Source organism: Eschrichtius robustus, chromosome X, assembly GCF_028021215.1.
Source record: "Eschrichtius robustus isolate mEscRob2 chromosome X, mEscRob2.pri, whole genome shotgun sequence".
NCBI lineage: Eukaryota > Metazoa > Chordata > Mammalia > Artiodactyla > Eschrichtiidae > Eschrichtius > Eschrichtius robustus.
Genome location: NC_090845.1, coordinates 95,167,829 through 95,194,978, shown reverse-complemented (window position 1 = coordinate 95,194,978; position 27,150 = coordinate 95,167,829). Strand labels below are relative to the sequence as shown.

General features: G+C 39.6%; 1 protein-coding gene across 2 annotated transcripts in view; it reads left to right on the top strand.

Annotated features, from left to right (window-relative positions):
- The first annotated feature begins 409 nt into the window (after positions 1 to 409).
- Positions 410 to 27,150, top strand: part of MORC4 (MORC family CW-type zinc finger 4) — a 53,870-nt gene continuing 27,129 nt past the window's right edge. For both annotated transcript variants that reach the window (XM_068532952.1, XM_068532950.1), the window contains exons 1-9: positions 410 to 793; positions 912 to 984; positions 7,025 to 7,157; positions 12,731 to 12,948; positions 13,700 to 13,847; positions 16,120 to 16,252; positions 16,587 to 16,715; positions 19,439 to 19,558; positions 20,969 to 21,069. In XM_068532952.1, coding sequence (XP_068389053.1) covers positions 692 to 793; positions 912 to 984; positions 7,025 to 7,157; positions 12,731 to 12,948; positions 13,700 to 13,847; positions 16,120 to 16,252; positions 16,587 to 16,715; positions 19,439 to 19,558; positions 20,969 to 21,069 — 1,157 coding nt within the window. In that variant the 5' untranslated portion in view covers positions 410 to 691. The remainder of the gene's footprint in view (positions 794 to 911; positions 985 to 7,024; positions 7,158 to 12,730; positions 12,949 to 13,699; positions 13,848 to 16,119; positions 16,253 to 16,586; positions 16,716 to 19,438; positions 19,559 to 20,968; positions 21,070 to 27,150) is intronic.

Here is a 27,150-nt window from a genome sequence, read left to right as displayed (position 1 = left end):
GGGGTATTTAAGTGCATTCCAATTTCTCCTTTTATAAACAGCCTCCCTGCACGCTTGCAAAGCTTTGAAGTTGATATGCCAATTGCCTTCTGGAAAGTTCTGGCTGTTTCTGGAGGCATTTGAGGCAAAATAGTCCGAATGCTTTCCCATCACGCGAGCCTGCTATCTCCCCAGATAGCAAAACTATAGTCTTTAGAACTTGTAAGACTTGTCTTATCCTGCCCGTTAGTCATACCGCCTAACTGGGACTCTGTTCCAGAAATCCCTACACCCTCTCCCTCCCCTCGCCTCATTCCCGCCCCTCCCCACGCGTCCGCCCCCTCCCCCCGCGCTTTCCCGCTCGGCGGCCTGGCCTATGGCAAACGCCAAGAATTAATTAGGGGCGGGGATCAAGGAGCGGCTGTCAGGAGGTCGCCATATTTCTGTACGGCCCCGCGGCCGGCCCGGCAGTCGGCGGGTCGGGAGAGGTGCTGACAGGGCGGGGCCACCGCGCGGCGCTGCCGGCCTCACCCCTCCCGCCCCGGACAGGTGGTTGGAGCGCGCCCCGCCTCCGCCAGCTGCGGGTGGGAGCGAGCGAGGGCCAGTCCCGGACGGCCGCCGCCAGCTGCGAGCGGGAGCGAGCGAGGGCCAGTCCGGGACGGCCGGGCGAGGAGTCCGGCGGCGGCAAACGAGTATCGTGGCGGCCAAAAAAATGCTCCTGTACCGAGGGCCCCCCGCGGGCCCTGGCGCGCCGGGCAGCGCGCTGGCCCGGCCGGGCGGCGGCCCGCAGGCCTTTGGGATACGCCTGAGCACTGTAGGTCGGGGGCCCGAGGGGGCGGACGCGCGCGCGGGTCCCGGGGCTGCGGGGGGCGCGCGGGGAGGGCCCGGCGGGCCGAGGCCTCACGCGGGACGGGACCTTCTCTCGCCCCCAGATGAGCCCCCGCTACCTACAGAGCAACTCCAGCAGCCACACGCGACCCTTCAGTGCCATCGCGGAGCTGCTAGGTGAGTGGCGAGGGCGGGCCTGGCCGCGATCGCCCGAGGCAGCGGTGCCAACGTGGTGCCGCGGACGCGAGAGGAATGTGCGGAGCCGCGCGGGGCGGGCCGGGGCTGGGGTGGGGGCGTCGGGACCGGCCCCGGCTCCGCAGGCGGAGGAGGGGGTCGGCTCTGTCGCCAGGGACGAGGTTCCGCGGATTAAGCTGAAGAAACAAGGTGTGTCCTAAGAGTTAGGACTCCCGTGTGGTTTTTCTCTCTGGCTCGTGATGTTCCGGGCACTTTAGGATAGCTTAGTTAATAATCAAAAGGAGATGCATAAAAATATCGGGCCCTGAGGCAGCTGGGCTCCACGGGGGCCGGCGACAGACGGAGGACGCCAAGCTAGCAAAGGGGCATGAAGAAAGGTCTGGAAGACGGAGTTATTTAACTTTTGGGACCAGAGAGTCTGGGAATGATGGGACATCTCTTAAGAGATGACACGAGTGCATTTGGCTCCCTGCGACTGCAGAGGGCTGGGTCCGCGGTCCACGAGCGCCCTCACACCGCTGGAATGAATACTGAGCACTTAACCTCTCGCTCCACCGATGTTTGCTTTTAAAGCGTTTTCAGTTGATCCCTTGAAGCCAAGTACACCAGCTTTTGCAGCAGTGTGCTAAATACTGTGTGGAAAGCAAAGAAGAAAAACATTCCTGGACAAAATGCAGCACATTGCAAATGTTTCAAAAGCTGAAATTAGGGAGAGATGTTTATGGGGCAAGGTAGCACAGAACAAAATCTTGAAAATGGTTTCAAAGCTCCCCAGATGAGCCCCAGTTACAACCTAAGCAATCGCTGTGGCCATGCAGTGTGGATTGCCTTGGGCGAGAAGTCAGTGGGCAGCAGGAGGAGATGGTCAGGAGAGTTATTTGGAAGGGTGATGGGGAGCTTTGATGATTAGTTTGACCATAACACAGAATGCTCACAATATGTATGTTCATTAGAAGGTGAAGGGGGAAAAGTGACATGGGCACGTTTTGAATCCTAGAGAACAGGGACTATATTTTTAAGGTTTTGCACCATGCCTTGAGGGAAACTCCCAGTGGAATGAGATCTAAGTGCATGTAACTTACAAAACAGAAAAAAAAGAGAGGAAAAAGTAGCAATTTGCTTAGTGGGAAATGAGAGACAGAAATGTGTTGTTCCCTCACAGTGGCACTGTGCAAAACCATATGCACCTATGCTGTACTGTGTACTGAACTTTATGGGTGATTTAAAAAGTGTTCCATTTGTAATTTTGAATATATATGATTTTTGCCTTAAGTATTAACCTAATTCTAGCCCAAGCTGACCCGTATAAGTGCAAGTATACATGTGTATTATATATCAATACATACGCACACATCCCTACACACATACATACAAACACACAGATTTTAAAACCAAATCACAACTATTTGTGGTCATATTAATAATAGGGAAAAAGGGAGAACAAAGTGTTAATAGGTAATTCGAAGCTTTCATTTCAGGTTTTCCTTCATAGTTTTCTCCTCCACGTATGCATTAATTTTCTAGTGAACTGTTCATTCGATAAATATTTATTGAGCACTCACTGTGGGCAAGGCCACTGTGGTGGGTACAAAAATGAATACAACATAGGTTCATCTTCTAGTAGGGGAGACAAAACATGTACAGAAGGTTTATTCTTTGTATAACTGCAAGATAGAAAGTGATATATCAGCAAAGATAGACACATTGGGTGCTGTGGGAGTTCAGAGGAAGGAGGAATGACTTCCAGCTTACCAGGAAGAGGAGGTTTAGGAAAGGCTTTGGAGAAGAGGTGACATTTGAGCTGAGATTTGAAGGATTGGGACATGTGGATATGGGTGTGGGGAGGGGAGGGCATTCCAGGCAAAAGGAACAACTGCATGAACAAAGGCATGAAGAATACTGAGTAGTTGAGTTTACTTGGAGCATGGAGTTCATGAATAGTCAAAGCTACAGGTCCTTAGAGAGTTTACATAGAGCTTTCATAAATACGTTTTTAACTATACCTTTTGGGGTAGACGGCATCATCATCATTATTATTATTATCATCCTGCAGATAAGAATACAGAGGCTCAGAGAATTTAATTGACTTTTCCAAGATTATGTGTTTAGTAAGTGGCAGACCCAGGACTCAAACACAGATTTTTTTACTCCAAGTACCAAGCAGGGAATGAAGTTAGGAAGGTGGGCTGGGACCAAAATGTGACTGTGAGGCTTGGGTATTTGAGCTTTTAATCTGAAGTTTTCTGAGCAAGGGAATGTCATGATCAGAGCTGTGCTTCAGGAAAAGTTAATCTTGCAACATTGTATAAGATGAACTGGAGAAAAGAGAGACGTGGCTTTGAAAGACGAGGTAGGAGGTTATCAAAATAATCCGGATGAGAGGCAATAAACTCTGTAAACTAAGAAAGTGTCGATGGGAATAGTAATATTCAATAGCAAGGTGTAAGAGAGCCTAAGGATGTATAGGGTAAGAGAGAGGGAGGACAAAAAATGACTTTGAAATTTCAAACTTGTGGTCATTTGAATGCTGACACTGTGTGTGTGTGTGTGTTTGTGTGTGTGTATGTGAGAGAGAGAGAAAGAAAGAGAGAGAGAGAAAACAGAGGAAGAAGAATAGCCTTGTATCAGAAGATGATGACCTTAATTTTAGACAAGCACAGTTTTAGATACTTGCAGGATGTCTGCAGGGCTGCAGCTTGGCCCTGACAACCTTGCAGGATCCTCATAGGCCATTCCCCTGGAACAGGAGGGCATGGGAGGAAGCGCTGCGTCAAAGCCATCTCCCACTCGCCATCCTGTCTCTCCAAGGATTCTGTCATGGGACACTTTCTCATTGCTTTCCGGGTTATGATGAGCTATGAAGCTTCAGTTACAATGCTCTTTTAGAAGATCAGGGGTCAGATGGTTAGGGGATAAGATAGAGTCCCTGGGGTCTGGTTTCTCATGCTCTTGCCTAAGTGGTGGGTGAGGGACGTTAGAGATAGAGTCCTCCCACTGAGGGTAGCATGGGCCAGGTTACGAGAGATAAGACTACTGGGATCTGGTAGCACATGAGACTGTGTGGGCCAGGTTAGGGAATAAAGACGTCCCAGGATCTGGTAGTGTAGCTCTTGTTACCAAGTCCAAGCTCGCTCTGCTCGCCGCACAACAGGCCAGTGAATCAGGAGACAGGGTGTTGAGACAAGGAATATGACCTTATTCGGAAAGCCGGCAGACCGAGAAGATGGCGGACTAGGGTGTCAAAAGAACCATCTTATCAGGGTTTGGATGTCAGTATCTTTTATAGCACAGAGAAGAGGAAGAGATGAGGAGGTAAAGTAAAAAGGCCATAGGTTTTGCAAATATCTCCTGGAATGGCCAGCCTCGGGCAAGGGATGTGTTAATTTCTTCTTTCTTGCAGCCATCCACAGGTGGACTGGGTCAGGATGCTTCCCTGAACAAAGGCACTTTGGTTTAACATTCAGGCAGAGAGGCAGGCTTCCCTGAGGCAGGCCATTGTGTATAGACAGTATCCTTTTAGTGAACAAAAGCAGTGGAAAGCAAAGGTTAAAGTACAAGAAACAGATCCAACATGTAGTCAGATTTGGGTGTCCCTGTTACCCTCTCACCTAAGTGGTGGGCCAAGGGAGAGGAATAGGGGTTCTCTCACTGCCCTACCTGTTCACAGGCTAGATGGGCTGGGCCATGGGAGAAGATAGATTCCATAGGATTTGATAGCATATGCTACGTGTTGATAAATTTTTGGAAGGTTAGGCAGCAAGAGGTAAGATTGAAGCCAGCCACCAGATGGGTGCCATATTATTATAAGTTCATTTATTGAGGCCAATCTGTTATTATTATAATTTCATTTGTTGAGGCCAAGTGAAAGGCCACTTAAAACTGAAAGTAAGTGCAAAGCTGTGCTTGCTGCTGCTGGCCTGTCTGCTGATCTCTCTTTCCCTGCTGCTTCAGCTGACCCTGGCCTCTGGCATGCCACCCCCGTGCTCCACCCGCTTCCAGCCAAGGAGATAAAATGTCTAGCTGCTCCTGGCAGTTACCTTGTAACTCCTGAAATGCCTGTATTAAAACTCTTTTGGTATGTTTCTGTGAAAAAGTACCTAGTAAAGTTTGGGTGAAATTTACAGTAAAAAGGGAAAAAATAAAAGTGATTTTTTTTGTGAGAGGCCTGCAAGCTGGTTCATCGAATGTACAGTTTTATAAATGCAGAATTGGAATTGATATGTATTATATGTTTGAATTGTGAATGTTCATAAAGTGTTAGAAGAAAATTCCTCTATGTCCAAAGTTTTCAAAGTAGAAATGATGTCCTGTTGGTTGACAAGTTAAAGGTATCAGTCCCAATGGCCTTGGCTTTCTTCCAGTAGGAGTGATTGATAGGTTCTAAAACAATTCAGGGCCTGCTTGCCAAGTAGTTTCTTGGAACAATGTAGGCAGCTTCACAATGCTGAATCCTTCTGTCAGTTAAAGAAAAAAACCTGCTGCCTCTTATTACAAAGTAAAACACTGTATTTCTGATAAAGCCGCTATCGCATGTCAGACTTAAAATTCCTGCCAAAAGTTGACCCACTCGATTTACCACGTGACACAAGGCTTGGCACCACCTAGTCCTTAAAGATTGACTGTATCAGACCTTTTAACCCCCTTCTGGGACTATCGGTGATGCCTTTCTGCTGTTAAGACTTTTTGGGTTACAATCAGTGACAGCTTTATCAGTGACTCTGGCAACACCATTGTGGCCCTTGAAATTAATCTGTCTTGTTTTATTTGATGGACATTCCACACATTTAAGTGGTTGTAACTGATACTGTTAATCGTGCTATAAAAACTGATATTTTGAATATGTGCGATACTTCTCTTGCTTGTAAGGGATGTTCCCAGTAGAGAAATGCCATGATCTGAACGTTGATAGTGGGACGAGTATACAACCAGAACCCTACCTGGATCTCTCAGCCCAGCCACATGGTATCAGTAAATCAGTGTAGGATCCCAGGGAAAGGGAAACAGGTGGAAGGGAAGGTCTTTGTCTTGATTAAACAGCTAGTAAAGACAGGAGTGCTTAAGGAACCTATCCAAGAGAGTGCACAAACTGCCCTCCCACTTGGGCCAGTGAGCCCTAATGAGACTTTTGTACCACATGTGTTAGTGACTGACAATTATGTAAACTGGCACCTGTGGCAAAAAGATGTGGCTATTAGACAATGGCACCCCCTGGGGTTGTAGACATGGCACATATGTTAGAATATGGCTATATTGGATGTCTTTGGAGTCTTAAATAATTAACCCATTGTGAAGACCTAACTCAGAAAGAATCGTGAAACTTTCTGTATATATATTTCCTACTTTAATTCTATGTTCTCCATTTAATGAGGGTTAAACAGCCTCACCTTCAAGACTATTACAGAGTGCCTAAGCAGAATCACTCCTCTAAGCATGCTTACTACAATCATTGGGATTTAGGCAGGGAGTTAGTGTTTTGGTTTTTAACCTGTAACTCTTTCAGTGCCTCTTAGGCTATAAACAAGGATGGTGATAATATCTGTGTTCTTCAATGGAGGAGGTGATGTAAAAAAAAAAGTAAAAAATAAAATCTTCACAATAAACTCTAATGCGTGTGGTATGTATCTATTTGTACCAAAGTTGCAGATTCAGCTCTTCTCCATAGTCACCCTTTACTGTATACGTTTGTGAGCAGTAAGGTGGCTAAAAAGACAAGAAGTGATAAGACGAAAATGGAGCAAAATGCTTGATATATGGAGGAGTTATTTTTCCCACAGTCTCTGAAGTTTGAAGAGAGAAAGCAGATTGCACATCAGTCATCATATGAAATCTAGAAATCATCTTCATAAACCCATCTGCCATCATACCTATTTTTCCCTATGCTATTAATGCTCCCTGCTCCCTTCTGGGACATTCACGTGAAGGGAATAAAGGACAGTTTCTATGCCTTAGGGGCACTGAACTAGAGATTTTAATAGAATATTAGAAAAAGAGATCTGATATCACAGATTTCTACCTTTTGCAGATAATGCTGTAGATCCAGATGTATCTGCCAGGACGGTCTTTATAGATGTTGAGGAGGTCAAGAATAAATCTTGTTTGACCTTTACTGATGATGGATGTGGGATGACACCTCATAAACTACACCGAATGCTCAGGTAAAGATGTCTTCATTCTTTTTCTCTTGTCTTGAGTTCATGAACTCTATCTAAGGCTTAATAATTTTCCTTTCCCTTTAGTCATTCAACAAGTATTTATTGAGCAGCTGTTATGTGCCAGGACACAGATTATGAAATAGTCACTCTTCTTGCCCTCACAGAACTCAGAGTCTAGCTGGCAATTCAGACAGTCAAGCAATAATCATAACAAAAAATGATAGGTATAATGATAGAAAAGTATAGGATGCAATGAGATAACTCATCAGGGGAGCCCAATCTGATCCAGGAGGTGAGGCAAAGCCTCTTAGATGAAGTGATATTTAAGCTGAGATCTAAGGGGTGAGTAGTAGAATTCAATGAGGTAAAGAAGCAGGGGGCAAGGGATGAGAGTCCAGGCAAAAAGAACAGCATGGGTAAAAACCTGGAGGTCTTCACTGGTCTGAGACCTTCGCAAACTTATATTAACTTAAATTCACTCTTAGGTCAGGAGTATTGGCGTTGGAACAATTTATGGATTGAACCATGAACATGCCTGGGTATAATCGAGCCCCACGAAAGATAAATAGAGGACATCATACACATAATCTTTGAAAGTTTTGCAGTAGAATTACAAGGTTAGGAAATTCTCTTTTCTAACTGCTGAAGCTGGTGATAACAGATTTCTCTTGCCACTGTTAGTTCATTTAATTACTTTAAAAGGTTTGTAGTTAAGAATGTAAGTTTGTACTTTATCATCTTCACATATCACTCAGTAAAAGATGAGTGTTTCCTCAACTCCTTCCTTCTCTCTTCCTTTTTTTTAGCAGATGAGGTTGATTGCTCTCCATGAGGCTTCCTGAACTAGCGTGTGAAGCATGAGTACCAGTGGAGGGGTTCTGTGGAGGAGGGAAAGGGCTCCGAACTATAAAAACGGAAAAAATTCATTTGGTTGTAGTTCTCTTTGAAGGTATTCTAATTCTATAACCCTGTTTGTAGGGAAATCCCTTTGATCCATCAAAGAAAAGAAGTGAAATTTGGACATAACCAATTATAAATTTGGTTATGTTTTACCACTCAGCAATCTGTGTACCTTATGTCTCAGATCCTTATAATTAGAAGAATATCTGAGGAAAGCTTCTAGAAGTGAGATAAGAATGTTGCCAGTAGGTTGATGAAGGTATGGAGTTGGCCCTATTTTTAAACTTATAGCCTCACTTTTATCTCCTAAAATTAATATTTTATATAAAGAAAAAGAGGATTTTAGATGGGATGGAACCAAAATATTTATGTGTCTAATTCTGTGTGTACTAGGTTTTTTTCTAAAATCACTTATCCTCTTATTGGTTCCTTCCCCCCACACCTTATCCCGGTGACACGGGTGTCAAATAGTGGGCCCGACAAATCTTACTACCTTCTATTTTGTCTGTGGAACTACATCTGTGAGACTTGGTGCTTACAATTACAAGGCAGGAGGAAGGAGGAGGATGGTTTCGAAATAATTGCAGCAACTTTTGTTCCAGATTCTTTCAACAAATTTTTACTGAGCACTTTTCTGAGAGTCACTGGAGATAAAGTGGTGAACCAGGCAGGCATGATCCTTATTGCCAAGGGGCTGGCAGTTTAATGAGAAAGATATAAAATAATTGACTAGTAATACAACTACATAGGTTATTCCACTAGTGGTAAGTGCTGTGAAGGAAGAGTATAGTTTCTATGAGGGTATATAGCGGAGGGATCTAATCTAGTCTGTGGAATCAAAAAAGGCTACCATGCAGCTCGGTGCTTTGTGACCACCTAGAGGGGTGGGAGGGAGACGCAAGAGGAAGAAGATATGGGGATATAGGTATATGTATAGCTGATCCACTTCATTATAAAGCAGAAACTAACACACCACTGTAAAGCAATTATACTCCAATAAAGATGTTTTAAAAAAAAAAAAAGGCTATCATGAAGAAATGACATTTGAGTTCAGATATGAAGGATGTTTTGTTCCCAAAAATCAGGCAGGAACTACAGTAGCCATAGGATTTTTTGGCATTATCATGCCAAATACGTTTCCCACTAATTTAAGCTGGGCAGTTGTTCCTCATACTTGAAAATTAATTTCAGAGAATTTTAAAAAATTTTGTTGAAGTATAGTTGATTTATAATGTGTTAATTTCTGCTGTACAGCAGAGTGACTCAGTTATACATATATATATATATATTCTTTTTCATATTCTTTTCTATGATGGTTTATCACAGGATATTGAATATAGTTCCCTGTGCTATACAGTAGGACCTTGTTGTCCATCCATTGTATATATAATAGTTTGCATCTGCTAATCCCAAACTCCCAATACTTCCCTACCCCTCTCCCCCTTGGCAGCCACAAGTCTGTTCAATTTTAGAGAATTTTTTAAATGAGTCCTGGATTATGTATAGTTACATGTATTGGATTTTATTTCTGATCATATCTTAAAATAAACTTGAATCTGTTAGAAGGTCCCATTTATTTAAAAGAGATTATTTAGTCCAATTCTAACTTCCAGCCAGGGATTCCACTTACCACAATTTGTTTTAAAATAGTTGAACTTTAGAGGTAACTTTGAAAATTATTATTAAGTATATTAATTTTTCTGTTTGTGGTTTGGAGGCATATTATTTTTGTATTTGGAAAAAATAAGAGGTAACTATGCAAAATTATTAAGCCTACAGAAATTCTCTTTGACCTGTAACATTTGTTATAATCTTATTCACATTTTCTGACTTTTATGCTACTCTTATATTTTCAGGCTAATAAAATAGTTATGTAACTGAAACAACAGTTTCTCCCATAAATGCAGAATCCCATGAAAATCAAGTTAAAAAGAAAAACCCCATCATTAAATTCCTTTAAGGTCCACAATTAATTCTCTTTCACTTATGGGGATAGTGTGTGAACCAACTAGTCTATATATTCAGCTGCCTTTTTCAGCAAGTTGGAAAACCTCTCTTAAAGGTCAAGGATTAAAAGCAGCCACAGACCCATGGATTGAAGGTATTTGCTACCTCTGATCAGAAGTGCATTTCCTAGTAGGTCTGTTCCTCTAAAACAACAGCCAGAGAATAACAGTGTGCTTAGCATTCTTTCATTATTTTATACGACATATTACATCACCAGTATATTTATAGGGAACAGCAGTACCTGCCCTTGTATGTCCATGAATTTGCTAAGGTTTTTTTTTTTCATTGATCAGAGTCCCAATTTAAATTTACCCCTCTAGATTCTAGAATCTTGACATTTTAAGGAACTCGGGAGCAAGCTGCTATTTTCCTGGATTCCACTCAAAGAGCCCGCTTGGTGTGTAAACACCGTTGTCTTACACGAGAGGATAGAATAGGACTTACTTAATGAAGAGAAACCACCTGTCTAACCAAACTATATAAGATACATTCCTACAGTTCTGTTATTTATTGTGAAGGCTTTTATATTAGGTAGTTATTTGATTGGTATCTGGCATCTATTCTGCGATTTTCAGTTAAATAGAATACCTAATATGGGAATGCAAGTGGAATAAAAAAGAACACACGGGAAGAGTTAAGGGTAACATAACAACACCAACATACTGAGCTTCCAGCTCCTCTCATCTCATTATTCTCATCCTTTTCCATTTCTGGTTCTGGCCCTGCCCCACTACTTATCTTCTCAACCTTATATAGTCATTTAGTCTCCCCAAACCATAACACAATGAAAGTTTATAGTTACAAAGGAAAAAAGAGACGCTAGATGGCAGAATAGGCAGGAAAGGTAAGGAAATTAAGGGAGTAATATAGTCTCCCTGTTTTCACCACTTTCCCTTGAGCACCTAATTGAAGCTTTGGTGGCATTAGAGTAGGTTTAAGTCCAAATAACCTTATAGATCCATTTCACATGGTAGGTAACATTACTGTTTATGAAGAGCCCTGAGTTTTAGATATGACATTAGATCTCAAGTAGAGGTAGAGGATAGCACATGACAATTCTCAGAATGACTTCTAGAGTTAGTTTAAAATTAAAGTTTGAATACTACTTTATAAGTTATAATATATTTTACATACAGTGTATCATTTAACCCTCCTAACGACCCTATCGTTTTTAGGTAATTCTTCCACAGGAGGAAAAAGAATGCCTGAATCTTACCAACTTCTTTAAGTTTACTTCCTGGAATGCTAAGACCCATATAGGCTGCAGAAGCTCAATGCTCTTTTGGTATTTTCAAAGGAACTACTCTACTGTCAATTTTAGAAATTACCTTTTTATGTGGTTGGGTTTATTTGTTGGATACACAAAGCTCCTATAAAGTGTCTACTCTAGAGGGACACAATGGTATTATCGTTTAACACTTTGAAATAGAAAATTAAAAGGTGGTCCCCCTTCCTCAGGAAGTGAACACAAACCCCGGCCTCCAGGAAGTAGAAATCAGGCACCTCAACCCAATTAAAAGAATAAGAGCCAAGGCCAAGCTGCTCAGCCATGGCAGGTAGAACATCTATTTTATTGATGTTGGAGAAGCATCTAATCTGTAATATACGAAATCCTTCCTTAGACTGTAAACCATGAGTGCAAGAACCATGTCTCTTTTACTAACAGTTGTGTCTCCAGTGCTTAGCATGATGCACAGCACATAGCAGGTACTCAGTAAATATTTATTGAATGAATGGTAGTGTACAACATTGTAAACTTAGTCCATCTAGAGAGAACTAATCCTTAAAAAATTAGTTTCATTTGTAATGAGAGAAGATACATGAAGATAATAATCATTTTCTAGATTTCATATCTTTAATTTTTTTTTTTTGGTTCGGTCATTTTGTTGTGTGTTTGAATGGAAAATATAAGAAAGGGAAAGGATCTGGCGCCCAGATTAAGCTGATCATAAGGGGCTACAGAGATTGTTGAGGTGGCTCGGTGAAAGGCCCTTAATAAAACAAGGGAGACTTTATACTGCAGCTGTTTGCTGATATTCAGAGGCAGAACTACCTATTTTTATCCCTTGGCCACATTCCAATGAACTGTCCCAGCAGATGGAGCAGAGGGTAAGAACTGGAAGTGTTATCCTTCGAGTGAATAGTTGAAATTGTCAAGATATATAACCTCTGACTTTCAGATTTCTAGAGAGTGATATGACCAGGTTAGGGATGCCTAGCCTAGTACCTCTGACTAGTGCTAGTGCCAGTTATCTGGTACTCTTGTTACCCTCTCTAGGGTGTACTCTGAGATAACCACCCTTTTCATCTCCCCCCCTAACTTTACTATTAGCAATCACGGCTATTTTATCTCGACAAGAAAGGCAGCTGCCCCATGGCCTCCTCTAGCTCTCTCTGTGAGTGAAAAGAGGCCGCCTTTACATTTATAAAGTGTGACTCTAATGTAGCGGAAGCGTTTATGTACACACAGACCACACAGGAAGATCAGTCCCATTACCCCGTAGTTATTTCCTATGTTTTTAACTTAATAATTTTGCCCAGAAATACCAAAAGGAAGAAAAAAGGAAGGACTTTTTATAAGTGTTCTTCATGTGAAAGCCAGACATTCTGCCTACCTATCTTAGGATGCTTTTTACCTTTCTGATTTCTTTTTTCTTGTGTAATTACAGCTTTGGCTTTACAGATAAAGTAATAAAGAAGAGCCAGTGTCCCATCGGGGTCTTTGGTAATGGTTTCAAGTCAGGCTCCATGCGACTAGGAAAGGACGCTCTTGTCTTCACCAAGAATGGGGGTACTCTCACTGTTGGACTCCTATCACAGACCTATCTGGAATGTGTCCAGGCCCAAGCAGTTATTGTACCAATTGTTCCATTCAACCAGCAAAACAATATCCTTTCTGGAAATGGAAAATGTTAGTTAAAAATTAGTCTAATCTGACTATTCTGATAGAAACCTCTTTCTTCAGGTCGAATCCAGCTATCAAAAGTTTTCATATTTAAAGAGGCATTCAGGTGTCTTAAATTTAACTGGAATTCCACCCTATTAAATATTTTTTAAGTAAATGGATCATTGACAGAATCTTAGAATTATATTGCAGTTTTCACTGTTAGGCGACTGGATCTGTATACTATCTCCCCACTCCCACCACTCCTGTGGTAAAGTTCCCTAGGGCCTTCTCTTTTTTTTTCCCCTAAGGGTAGTTACATTTGCGTCACTCTCCTAGAAACATACTATTTATCAGCTTCTCTGACAGCTGAATTGCTCACTTTTCTATACCTGGACAAGCTATTATTTCTGTTAGACACCAGGTGTCTTTACGCAGGCAGTATAGCAATAAAGTTTGAACTCATTGCTTCCAAAGAGTAGAAAAATTCAGCCTTTGAACTATTTCTTAAGTATAGATAGGACTGTCTTAATTTACATTATATCTTTGAAGCTATATTCTGCAGGCGTAACTGATTTTGGTTTTTGTCTCTACAACCTTTCTGCATTTCCCCCCTTTCCTTTCTTCTGTAGCAGTAATGCCCATGCTTTATATGTCTATATTTTGTCTAAACGGGCAACCCAAAAGACAGATCTTCCTGACTGATAGCATCCTCTTAAGATATTAATTTTTCTTTGACTATACTTGGTTTTACAAAAAATGATTATTACTGAGGATTCCTTGCCCAGCCTAGAAGCCATCTTGAACTATTCAATTGTCAACAGTGAAAATGACCTGCTGTCCCAGTTTGATGCCATCCCAGGCAAAAAAGGCACTCGTGTTCTCATTTGGAACATCCGCAGGTATAGTATTGCAAGAGTGGTAGATTCTAATAAGCAAAAGCAGTATGATGAAGCATATTTTAATAAATCGCTCTAGAGAAGCAGAGTAGATAAATTTTGATACATGTTTGTATATCATTGCACACCTATCCTTAACTTTCTTAGAACCACAGCTCTGTTTGAGACAGTGCTTCTTATTGGTAAAACGTGGAGCTTGATAAGGTGGAGACCTACATACATATCCTGAAGCTATTACCGTCAAGACAGTTCAACATTATTCTAAAATCTTCAGAATCCATCATAAATATCTATTTTATATTCACGGACACTGTTTTGAGATAGGTCAATGATAGTCATTTTACCTATTTGACAGTGAAAATGAAGTAAGAGAAAGAAATTAGGGTAACAAAGCGCAACGCGATCTTTAAATAATAAGGACCTCTGTATTACTGTTTTCAGAGTAGCTGGATTAGAAGTGGAAAAATCTTCGAAGCAGATACATTTGAACTATAATGAAGCTGGCTTCAGGTCATGTATTTAGAGCTAATAAAATAACATAGAAATACTTTGGGATATGTCATTTGTTTAACTTTGTCATGTTAAATGGAACACAGTATCCACTGAGACCTAAAAATCTTTAATATGAAATAGAGGTGTTACTCTTATGTTTAATAGAACAGAGTATCAGATATATTCATTCTTCTTTTTTTCTCCATAGGTCAAGTATTTTGCCTCATTTCTTAGTTGGGTAAAACTTAGATAAAAACCATGCTGGTTTATATAGAAAATACTTTCAATTAAAAAGAAAAAAAAGTAAGGTAATTTACATCTTCCTGTGTCCTCCTGCGAAAACCTCAAGTAATATAATTTATATTATAAAGGATCATTTTCATGAGCCATTTCCAGTGATTTAAACACAATAAGCAGACTTTTTCTTTGTATATTGTTTCTCAGTTATATGGTACTAGGTGTTATATAAATAAAGGGTTCTATGGTCCAATAACTTTGGAAAAAGCTGGCTTAAACAAAGCTTACCATGTTGCTTTATTGCAGGACTTCTCAGAGGCTTTAATATGCTAATGTTACTTCAAAATACATTGAAAACGTTTAAGAGAGCAATGTAGAATGCAGTGTTTCTCAATTTCAAAAAAAATGTTTCTCCAGACCTCCTTTCCTTGGATGGTGAATGGCGAGCGCCAGAGAGGACAGGGAACCTCCTCAGAGTACATGCGTTAGAGTGGGGTGGGGTAGCAAGAGTCAGGATTATCCTGCAAAATACAGGATATACTATTACAGTGACATGAGCTTTATACAGGATACATATCATAGTGGCTCTGGTTCAGCCCTGAAGAAGGAGCTACTTTTTCAACACAGCAGCTCTGAGCTTCTGGAACCTCCAGTATGAGGGAGGTATCCCTAGAGCTTGAGGTGGCTCTGGGAGCCAGGAATTGTTTCTCAATTTTATTTGATTATACAGGCTTTATTTATCTCTTTATTTCTTATTTAAGAGTATCTTGGGGGACTGCTGTTCCACAGAACAAATTTGGGGGACCATTGGTTCTGATATGTATTTTGTCTCTGTAACCCATCATTTGTTTTGCATTTTTTCCAGTAACAAAGATGGGTCTTGCCTTTTTTCCCTGGCAGTTGTTAGTGATGTAGCCCAGGGTCTTGGAATGGACCGTATTTAAGTGACCCAAAGGGATTATGAGAAGAAGAAATGGTCCTAAGGAAAACAATATGAGTACTATTATATTTGAATGATAATTCTAGAAGACTAACAAGTATATGCTGTTTCTGTCACAACCTATTTTTTTCCTTCTAAGAAATAGAATTAGATCTGGGGAAATCTTAGTAGTCCTTATACTATTGCTAAAGTTAGAAAGAGTAGGTTTTGATTCATCTATCTATTCATTTGGGGGAAATGATGTTGAATGACCTACCCAACAATACCCAGAAAGTTGGGATCTGTTTTAAGATCCTGCCTCGAGGATAGCTGGCATCCATTTGATTTATCAGATCACAGACATTCCCACCTTCCTTGTTTTTCTTTCCTTCTGTGCTTGGTATCACACCTCTATGAAACTTAGTAGATTTGTTTAGGCTGGAAAGGCCCTTAAATATTGTGTGATCTTCAAAGCAAGTAATGTGTAGTTCCTTTGAATTGGTAGTCAGGGAAAGAAATAGGTATCTGAGTTTTGGCTCATGTTGTTTCTTTTCTCTTGGGTTCCTAGTGCATTTTTGTCCTTTGGAGCCAGTTTTTGTTAGATTGGTACTTGTCTCTTTTACCCAGAAATAAAGATGGAAAGTCTGAGTTGGACTTTGATACAGATCAGTATGATATCCTGGTATCAGACTTTGGCACAGAAGAAAAAGAGACTGGTGGCATTACCTCTGAGCTGCCAGAAACAGAGTATTCTTTACGGGTGAGTAAGAGTGGTTTTTCTTCAACGATGAGAGGTAAGATATCCTGTAACATGAAAATATTATAAAACAAGATCTCACTTTAGTTATATAAAGTTGACAACCTTTTGACCCTATGCTAGGATTCCTTTTCACTGTCTCCACTGAAACAATGTAGCTAATATAGTCAGCAGCACTTAGTGTGGTAGTTGATTTAGAATAACAAGGTATAGAAACTGAGTCAAATATTTGCCCAGATTAGATCTCAGTTGCTAGCAGAGTCAGTAGATGGTAGCAACAGGGATGTCAGTAGAATCGGCAATATTGTGTAATAACTTTCCCTTCACTGTTCCGTAGGCATTTTGTGGCATTCTATATATGAAGCCACGAATGAAAATTTTTCTGCGTCAAAAGAAGGTGACTACCCAGATGATTGCCAAGAGCCTGGCCAATGTAGGATATGATATATATAAACCTACCTTCACAGTATCCTTACAACTACATGAAGCTGACCTCTTTGTTTCAGGATTAGATTTCCAAGTTGGCACAGAAAAACAGAAACCTTTCCTTTTCCAATTCAAAAATGCGTGTTATAGTACAAACCCTATTTTAGGTATCTAAGGAAGTATTTCTTGAATGCCAATCTGTGTGCCAATTTAATCAGAAATCAACTGGAAATTATTAAAATAATACAGCATCCTGAGACTTTAGAGATTCTGGTTCAGTAGATTCTGAAATCTCTTTTTTTTAATAATAAATATTTATTTATTTAAATGAATAGCCAGGTTTGAGAATCTCTGCTATAAGGAATGATTCACACTGTTTGGTTTGTACTGGAATTTTGTTATATGTATATTACATTGATTGAAATAAGCAAAATGTTGACTAGAACTTGTTCATCTTTTGGACATACTATGATTTTTGCTGTAACAAGTCCAGACTTATGTTGATAAAAGTTAGGAGATTGGAAATTAAAAGTTGATTTTCTAGGGTGAGATAAATCTTCAACAGATTTGACATGGATTTCTTGGTACTTCTCATATTGGCAGCCACTCAGAGAAGTAATTACTCATTTTCACTTCTACCCTCCACCCTGCCCCATTGCCCTGGGAATGGATTTCAGACACTTGAGGAAATCTTAATATGAGCTTTGGAAATTAGGTCCATCTTTGTTGATGGACTTTGGGGTCAAAAAAGTCTTTGAAAGGGTGAGAGTTCATAAGCAGTTATGAAGAATTGCTCTTGTAATTTATTTTCTAGCAATAAGCTCAGCTCTTGGCCCAAGAAACATGTTCACACTCTATTTGTTTTATCAAAGTCCTTATCTAGCTTACTTTGTCTTTATTCCCCTGACCAAAAATTAGAAAATGCCGTTCCCTTTTTAAATAGCCATATGGTTGTTACTCATAAGCAGATTGATTTTCTCCTTTTGAAGAACACAACCCTTGTCTACTGTGAAAGTTTTTTTTACAGCCCTAAACAAACCCAACTTAACAAAGCCAGAGCTAACATTGTTAGCATCTGTAGGTAAATTAGTTATAATATCACTGTATGTAGCTAGGATCTTAGTGCCATAGGTTTAACAGAGCCAGTCTAAAGAAGTGCCTTTCAACTACTGTTTCAGGATATACCACATTTCTACCTCCAGCTTCTTTCTTCTGTGGGTTTCTATCAGGGTACCTCCTATGGATGCATTCTGTACGTACCTGAGCTCTTCTCAACCTCCCTTCCCATTAAACTGGTTACCTTTCCCTATTAGAATTCGGGCTAAACGAATTCACTATAGGCATGAGTAAAATGAAACTTCTAATAAAATTTCCCCTAAAGTCACTGAGGGAAAAGATTACAGATGCTGACTTATTTATTCCTCAGTTCAGTTATCAAAGGCTTCTTCTCTCCTCTTGTCCTTTCTCCTTATCCTAATTTGGGGAATCTCCTACCCCAGTGTACTTCCACCCCATAATTTAGAATTTAAAAGTACACAACAGAAAGAATTTGACTATCTTTATCTTTAAAATGTTAATTTTATGGTGTAGAATTTTGGTTTTTTGTTTGGGGCAGTTTTGCCCTGTTTTGTTTTTTCATTGGAATAGGGTCTTATTTGAGATTTGATTTGAGCTTCTGGAGCCCAGAACATTATATGTTCTGAGCCAAGCATTACTGTTATGTACCCACTTGTATCATGTCTTCATATCATACCTGACCCACTTGTCACACGGATTTGATGCAAGTAGCTTGTTACTTAGAGGGGGTAATGGAGATCAGTTTTTGAAAAAGTAACAAAAATAAGTTTTCATTTAACTCATTTGGACATGAAGATTTCTTAGTATCTGTTTTAATGAAAATCTCAGTTTCTCTATCTCCTTTATCTTTCTCACTCTATTACCTTGGTTTTTAAATCAAATAGGAGTTGCTAAAAACTCATAAATTATTCATGTTTTATGTATAATACTTAGTTCTCTTTATTTCATTTATCCAAGCTTGTTAACTTCTTCCCATGAAATATATTACAACAGGACTATTTATTGTCCTTGTCCTTTACCTTTAAAAGTGGTTTTGTTCTTCATGGTTTTGCTTTCATTGTGTTTCGTATGATTAGCCGGACTTACCTTATTGCATGTAATTGTGTGAATTTGTGTTGTACCATGTATCTTACCTAACAGCAAATTAAGCAATTAGCAATGGTTAAGAAACGTTTTGTGATTTATGAATTTTTAGATCACTGATGGTATTTTGATATATTTTCTTATAGTCTTTTCTATGTATACATTTATAGTATATATTTTTAGATGATACTTGTTGTTCTGAACATTTCCTAATGTTCCCAAATACTTTTCAAAGACATAATTTTAAGAGCTGCATAACAGACCATGTGGATACACCAACATTTATTTAGTCATTCCCTTGTTGTCAGACATCTAAATTATTTATGTTTTTTTAGCCATTATAAATCACTGATAAATTTCTGTAACTCATAAACCTTTATGGTCTTCTCTGACTGTTTCTGTGGGATAAATTCCTGAAAGAGAATTACTTGTTCAAAGGTTAAGAATATTTTTAAAGCTATTGCTACCAATTTTTAAAATGCCTTCTAGAAAGGTTATACCGGTTTACATACAATGGTGTTTGATGTTTTTTGCTGTAATATAGTGCAAAATTTTGTGTGCTAAAGCTCCTGGTGTTTGTCTCCTTAATGATTTTCTTCTCAGAATAAGCAGGTGAAAATAACTTTTGGGTTCTCTTGCAAGAATAATAACCAGTTTGGAGTACTGATGTATCATAACAACCGCCTCATAAAGTCTTTTGAGAAGGTGGGATGCCAGGTGAAGGTGAGTAGTTAATGTTTCTTTGTCATAGAAGGCTGAAAAGAGTAGAAAGAGGATTTAAATTTTGCAAAAGGGATAGACTAATGAATGGCTTTTTACTCATCTTGAGGTAGTTGTTAAATCTGATCCTGGAATTCTATGTTACCACTGAGCTGTCTTGTGTTCAAAAGCTCTTTCTACTTCTCATTCTTCATAGATGTCAATCAACCCAGGAGTTTTACCGAATGCATTTTCTAGGTAGCTGTTAATAAGAGGTAGAATTAGAGCACCAGCAACTCTGCCATGCGTATAAGTTTATTAATGTTTGAGGTAGCTCTTTCCATTTTCTTGGGGAGACAGTAAGGCATCGTGGAAGATGTATAAAATGTAGTGGTTTATGACCAGGTTTTGAGGCCTGGCTTTTCCACCTAAAAGCCATGTAATCTTGGCTAGACTGTTTAATTTCTCTGAGGCTCAATTTCCTTACCTGTAAAATGGAAACAACGATAGTAATTTTACTTGCTCTGCCTATCTTACAATTTGCAGGGCTGAGAGATTTAAATGGGATAAATTATGCAAAAGTACTCTATAACTGAACTATACAAATATTACCATCATCTTAAAATTTTGATGACAACTTAAAGTAGTAATATCCGCAAGTATCCCATTCATTCCTGTTTTACAGATAAGATTGCTAAAGCACAAAGAATGATAAACTGCTTTATATTACACAGTAGGACAAAGTTACATATGACCCAGGAGAGCTAGTTTTCAACCTATATTGCTTTTCATTGTTATATCATCTTTATACAACTTGTTTGTTTGCCAGTCTAATTACACTCTGACTCAGTTCCTTCCATTAAAGTATACAAAAATGATTATAAATCCAAAAATCTCTTGTATCAACTTGTAATTAATAATACTGCAAGTCTGACTCTCTTTAGCGGTTGTTTGGTGGCATACATATATAAAAATGGTTTATTTTAATGGAGTGTGATTTATATAGCATCCTTAAATTTTTTTCAGGTGGAGTTTGGTTTTAGTTCCCTAGAACAGAAGTATATATAACCTTGATTTTTTTTTAGCATTGTCATTCTTTGTTCAAGTGAAATCTTATGGCAGTCCCATGATATAAAACAGATGAAAGTGGAGGTAGTGTGGGTGAAGTAGAGATGGCTATTAATCCCTGGAAAATCCTAGGAAATCTATGGATCACAGTTTGAAAATCTCTGCCCTGTAATTTGCCAGAGGTTCCAGTTCATTGTAATACTTGCAGTCTATTGGAGTACATTCTCAGTGTTTCTCTAGATATTACTGGCCTCTCCTTGCCCGTGAACGTTATGTAACCTTTCTATTATTGTTTAGAATCAAAAGGAAGTGCCTCCAGGCAGTCAACAGTAATGTAAGTGTTGAAATTAATATTTTTCTTGTAAGCCAACTCATGGAGAAGGCGTGGGAGTAATTGGAGTCATTGAGTGCAATTTCTTAAAACCTGCCTACAACAAACAAGACTTTGAGTACACCAAGGAGTACCGGTGAGTCACTCCCAACCTGAGGTGTTTCTGATGGTTTGTTCAGATACGATTCTGTTCTCTGAAACCTCTAAAATCATCTCTAAAACCCAGCCAGATAAGTTAACTGAGAATCCTTTCAAATCTATTTTCCAAGATAAGAGATAAAAGGATTTGATTTTTAAATTAAAAGCTTACTGATACATGATGTATGGAGCCCAACTGAAATAAACCTTAACTTTAAAAATTAGGGAAAGAGCATAGGGGTTGTTTAGTAAAATACTTTGGTGAAAAACAAAGAGCCTTGGAATTGATCTTAATGAAAGGAGATGAGTGGATCTGAAGTTATTGAATATGTTGTGGGGAAAGCAGCAGTTTGAAGTTTGTTCCAAAAGATTTCCTTGAAGCCAATGAACAGATTGAGAGGAAAGTATTGGAGCAGCAGGAAAAACGTGTGTTTTCCTGGAAGCATCTAGATTTAATAGGTAAGACCAATAAAGAATCAGAAAGGAACTTGACATTGAGGCTGAACCAGCAAGGATATTTTTAGGAGACAAAGAAGGGAGTTGCTAAAGCCAGGATATAATAGTTTGTTTTAAAACTTGTGGGGAGGGATGGATCATACATTCCTTCGTTCATCGAGTATTGTGAGATATCTCCTCTGTGCCAGGTATTAGCGACATAAGAACGAAAGTTAAGAATCCTTGATGCCAGGCTTCCCTGGTGGCGCAGTGGTTGAAAGTCTGCCTGCCAGGGCAGGGGACACGGGTTCGAGCCCTGGTCTGGGAGGATCCCACATGCCGCGGAGCAGCTAGGCCCGTGAGCCACAACTACTGAGCCTGCGCGTCTGGAGCCTGTGCTCCGCAACAAGAGAGGCCGCAATAGTGAGAGGCCCGCACACCGTGATGAAGAGTGGCCCCCGCTTGCCGCAACTAGAGAAAGCCCTCGCACAGAAACGAAGACCCAACACAGCCATAAATAAATAAATAAATAAATAAATAAATAAATAAATAAATAAATAAATAAAAAAGAGTCCTTGATGCCTATGAACAAATGGGATGAGATATATGTAAATAAGAAACTTAAATACCTATAAAATAATTGCTTTAATGGGGGATGTATGCCAAATGGGAAGAAGCTTTAAATATGCCTAAAGGAATTCACAGAGCAGAATATGTTTGAGCTTAAACTTCAAGGAAAAATTGGAGTTTGCTAGGTGGATGAAGAGGGGGAGGACATTCTAAGCACAGGGAAGTATTTGAAAGGGCAAAGGGTGTTCTGGGAGGATGGAGAAAGAAGGCATGAGGACATTTGGTGTCATTTTTCTAGAAATCTCAGTAGCAAATCTTTTCTTAGAGTAGGGGAAAAGTATTTCCCCAAATCTCTTTTGTTTTGTGTCCAAAACTGTAATAAAATTAGTTAAATGTTGTACCTTAATTTATATGAAACCATAAGACTTTTAGGTTTAGTATTTGACAGAGAACTATTTGGATGACAACCCCAGATTAATTTCAAGGTAATTGGTTCTTGGTCACTCGGGCTACTCAATGATTATAATAACTACCTGCCCTTAGTTTAAGTAAAATGGTCTTTTAAGTATGAGTCTGGCACATAATGGAGATCTTTGACTAGGACTTGACTCACAAGAGTGAAAGTTTAGAAATGACATCAGTTTGACAAAAGTCTCAGAGCCAAGTCATTCTATTTGTCTTGAGTGAAAGGAATAGAGAATTTCTGGCGATTAACCGAATAGTTAAGATGTGTGAAATCCAAATGTTAGATATTAAAAATTATGTAACATCCTCTTAAGCCACCTCTGCCGCCCCCCAATCTAGCTTTTAAATTTTAGAGGTATTAGATGCTTGGTTTGTGATGTTTCGTTTCAGTATGATGGGTTTGAGGTGATGGCAGGGGAAACCAAATGGAGGTATTCTATAGAGAGTAGGTTTATTCAGCTAAACATATGGGACTTCTGGCTTAAGTAGCTTAATATCTGCCACACATTTTATTAAAAACAGAAAACTAGTATACTATCCTGCATGCAGAGTCTTCTGAGGGTAATAAATTTGCATAACTCATCCCAATTCTGGCATCATTTCCCTTTTTACTCAATTTATTTTATGTTAAATGAAAAAAGTCTTTAGTTAAAATATAAGGGAATTTGAGAGGGCGATTAGAGAAGGTTGCCTGCTATCACAAACTCATCCTAAGAGTATTTATTATACATTTCAAAACCGCTATAAGAGATACCAGCCATCATACTGCTGGAATGTCTACAAATAAATCATTTGTAATATCACTTTTAATAGTTGTAGATATCACATTTCAGCTACAACTATCAGGGCTCAAACTTATAACATTTTTAGAGTGAATTTCAGCTAAAGAAATGCAGTCAACGCATACTAAGTGAACACACCTCACTGGTACGTGGCACAGTGGCTAGATTTTGTGGAGTTTTCCAGAGAAATTCGAGACATGCTTGCTGTCTTTGAGGAGCTCACAGTGTAATTGTAATGACGGATCGTCACAGACACGAAACAGTTTAGAGAGCAATAAACTTGCTGTTTGATCAATCAAAACTAAGTGGTATGGTATAGGAAACATTCCCTGATAGAACAGATAGGGAAGGTTTTAGGTAGAAGGTATGACTTGAGATTTGCCTAAAGGATACAGGTTTAGAAAAGGGAGGGAAAGGAATTCCAGGATGGAATTATAGCGTGAGCTAAGTGACAGCAACTCAGAGTGGGAAGAATATGGGGAGTGGGGATAAGGGGATGTAAGTAGAGTGAAGGGGAGTGAAGTCAGATGGATAGAGTATGGCCCCGTCCTAGGGCAGGGGTTGGCAAATTTTTCTGTGAAGGGGCAGGAAATATTTTAAGCTTTGTGGGCCGTATGGTCTCTGTCACTACTACTCAATTCTGCTGTAGTAGGAAAGCAGCCGTAGACAATAAGTAAAGGAATGAACGGTGTCTGTGTCCAATACAATTTTGTTTACGAAAACACGCGGTGGCCCGGATTTGCCCCACAGGCTGTAATTTGCTGACCCCTGTCCTGGAGCCACAGTTCCCAAACTGTGTGCCAAGGTGCACATAACTCACAGAGGAGCCACAGGATGTTTACAGTTTTCGAGGGGATACAGTGATATTGACTCTTGCCTATATGCAATAGAAATTGTTTTCTGTTGCTCTCGTAACAAATTACCACAAACTTAGTGCCTTAAGACAACACTGGTATATTGTCTTAGAGTTCTGTAGGTTAGAAGTCCATCATAGATCTCACTGGGCTAAGATCAAGGTGTTGGCAAGGCTGCATTTATTTCTGGAGGCTCTAAGGGAGAATCCGTTTCCTTGGCTTTTCCAACTTTTAGAGGCTGCCAGTATTCCTTGGCCCATGGCCGCCTTCCTCCATCCATATTCAAAGCCATCAGTGGTGGGTTGGATCATCGCATCATAACACTCTGATGACCTTGCTTCTGTCATCACTCTCCTTCTCTGATTCTGACTCTTCTGCCTCACTCTTCCACTTTTAAGGACCCTTAATGATTACGTTGGTAATTCAAGGTAATCTCCCTATCTTAAGGTCAGCTGATGAGTAACCTTAATTCCATTTGCAACCTGATTTCCCCCTTGACATGTAATCTAATATATTCACAGGTTTCAGGGATTAGGACATAGACATCTTTGGAGGACCATTATTCTGCTACTACAGTCTGCCCTCTGGCCCCTTAAGATCCACTTACATCACACATGCAAAATACATTTACCCCATTCCAACATCCCCAAAAGTCTCAACTCTTACAGCAGCTCAGTCTAAACTCTTAATGTCATCAGCTCAAAATTCCCAAATCTCCTCATCTAAATCAGGTATGGATGATACTCTGAGTCTGATGCATCTTGGAGTAAAATTCCTCTCCATCTGCAGATGTGTGTCTTTTTTTTTTTTTTTTTTTTTTGTATTTACTCCCAAAATATAATGGTGGGACAGGCATAGGATACCAGTTATAGATGTTCCAGTTCAAACAGGGAGAAAAAATGAAGGAAAAAGGAATCACAGATTCCAAGCAATTTCCAAGCTAACTCCACTAAATTTCAAGGCCTGGGAATACTCTTCTGGGGCTTTCAGCTCCACCCTCTGGATTTAAGGCTCTGTTCTCTGTCCTCATGGCTCCACCCACAGACTCATTTTTCCTTTTTCTTGAAGGGTAGCATGTATTTGTAGCTGAGTAGTTTCATCAGCCTGTTTCTTAACTGTAGAGTTTTGGGGGTCTAACTGCCTTCTTTCATTTATACTCTCTCTGTTCCTTTCAGTCCAATATAGCAGTTTTGTCCTTGTATACCATTCTCGAGAACCTTGTGGGTTTCAAGTATATATCATGGATATTCACTCCGTCAGACAAGAGACTCTTGACAGGTCTTTCCTAGATAATCCTATTTCTATTCTTGGCTTCTGCTGAGATGGTGGTGGAGATCTGATTCACGTGTTTAATCTTTTCGGAGAGCTTTTTGTGTGACTGAATACGTTGACCTTTTGATCTTCCTGAGATGTTAGCAAAAGGTTGTCCAGCCACTGCCTTGGCTTTTTCTCTAGAGCATCTTTCTAAATTTTAGCATCTTTTGCAGTCTGGATAAACTGAGAATTTCCAAAATCATTAAGTCCTGGTTCCTTTTTGTTCGACAGTTCTTCCCTCAATTTATTTCTTTCCTCTCACATTTTATATAAGCAGCAAGCAGCCACCAGGCCACACTTTCAACAGCCTGTTTGGAAGTCTCCTCAGCTAAACGTCCAATTTTATCATTTACAAGTTCTGCTTTCCACATAACTGGGGGACATAATTCTGCTAAGCTTTCTGTCACTATGTGACGGGGATCACCTTCCCTCAAGTTTTCCAATAACATGTTCCTCATTTCCTTCTGAGCCTTCACCAGCAACAATTTTAACATCCATAATTCTACTAACAGTCCGTTCACAATTATTTAGATATACTCTGAGGAAATTTGTGTTTTCTCGACCATGCTCTGCCCTTCTGAGCCCTCACCAGTGGGGTGTTTAACATCCATATTTGTACTAACAGTCTATTCAAGGCAATCCAGGCAATTTCTATAATGCTCCTCCAATTCTTCCACCCTCTGCCCACTGTCCAATTCTAAAGCCACTTCCACATTTTTAGGTATTTGTTAGGGTAGCACCCCACTTTCAGGTACAAAAATGTTTACATTCCTCTTGATTATATCATATCTTTGTGAATCTGGGTTTTTTGTGATTGCTGTGATAAAAAGCAAGTAATACCAAAAATCAATGTTGAATAAGGAATGAGGGAAGTTGTGTCCAGTTTGACTCCAAGGTTTGAGTAGTTGTACAATACCCAACAGGCATACCCATTCCATTATAAGTAATTGTGGCTATTTAAGATTGAAACAGAAATATTTTTAAAATATATATATATATATTTTTTTTCAAATGGGCACTAAATTTTAGTACATAAATACTTATTAAGTTGTTTGGACATAACCATTTAATAGTAATTGGAACCAGTACATATTTCTTTAGACCTAAAGGTGCCATGAAAAACTTGGGACACTAAGGGTACCATGAACCGAGATAGTCTGAGAACTTCTGTCTTAGGGGGACATTGGATAGAGTAGTTGATGCTTTAGGCAATGAGAATTCGTTGTGTATTCTGGAGTAGAGGGGTGACTTGGAACAGTTCTATCTTAAGAATATAGTACATTACACTTATATACTGCTTTATGGCTTATAAAGTGCTCTATATGAATTATATCAGTTGATAAATCTGGAAACAGGGTGCAGGATAGATTGAAAGAAGGATTATATGCTATTTGAGTAATCTAGGTGTGGCGTGAAGGTGTGAAATAAGAGTAGCTGTGAGAAAGGAAGTATGTGACAGATACTGAAAAAAAGATCAAAAAATTTGGTGTTAAATTAATAATGGGATAAGGGAAATAAAGGAGAGGAAAGAATCAAAGATCACTTCAAAGCCTCAAATTTAGTAGACTGGCATATTGACAGGATCGTTGATAGAATAATGAGGTTGGGGGAAGGAACAGTTTTGTGTAGTGGCAATGGTGGAAACTAGATTGCACGAGA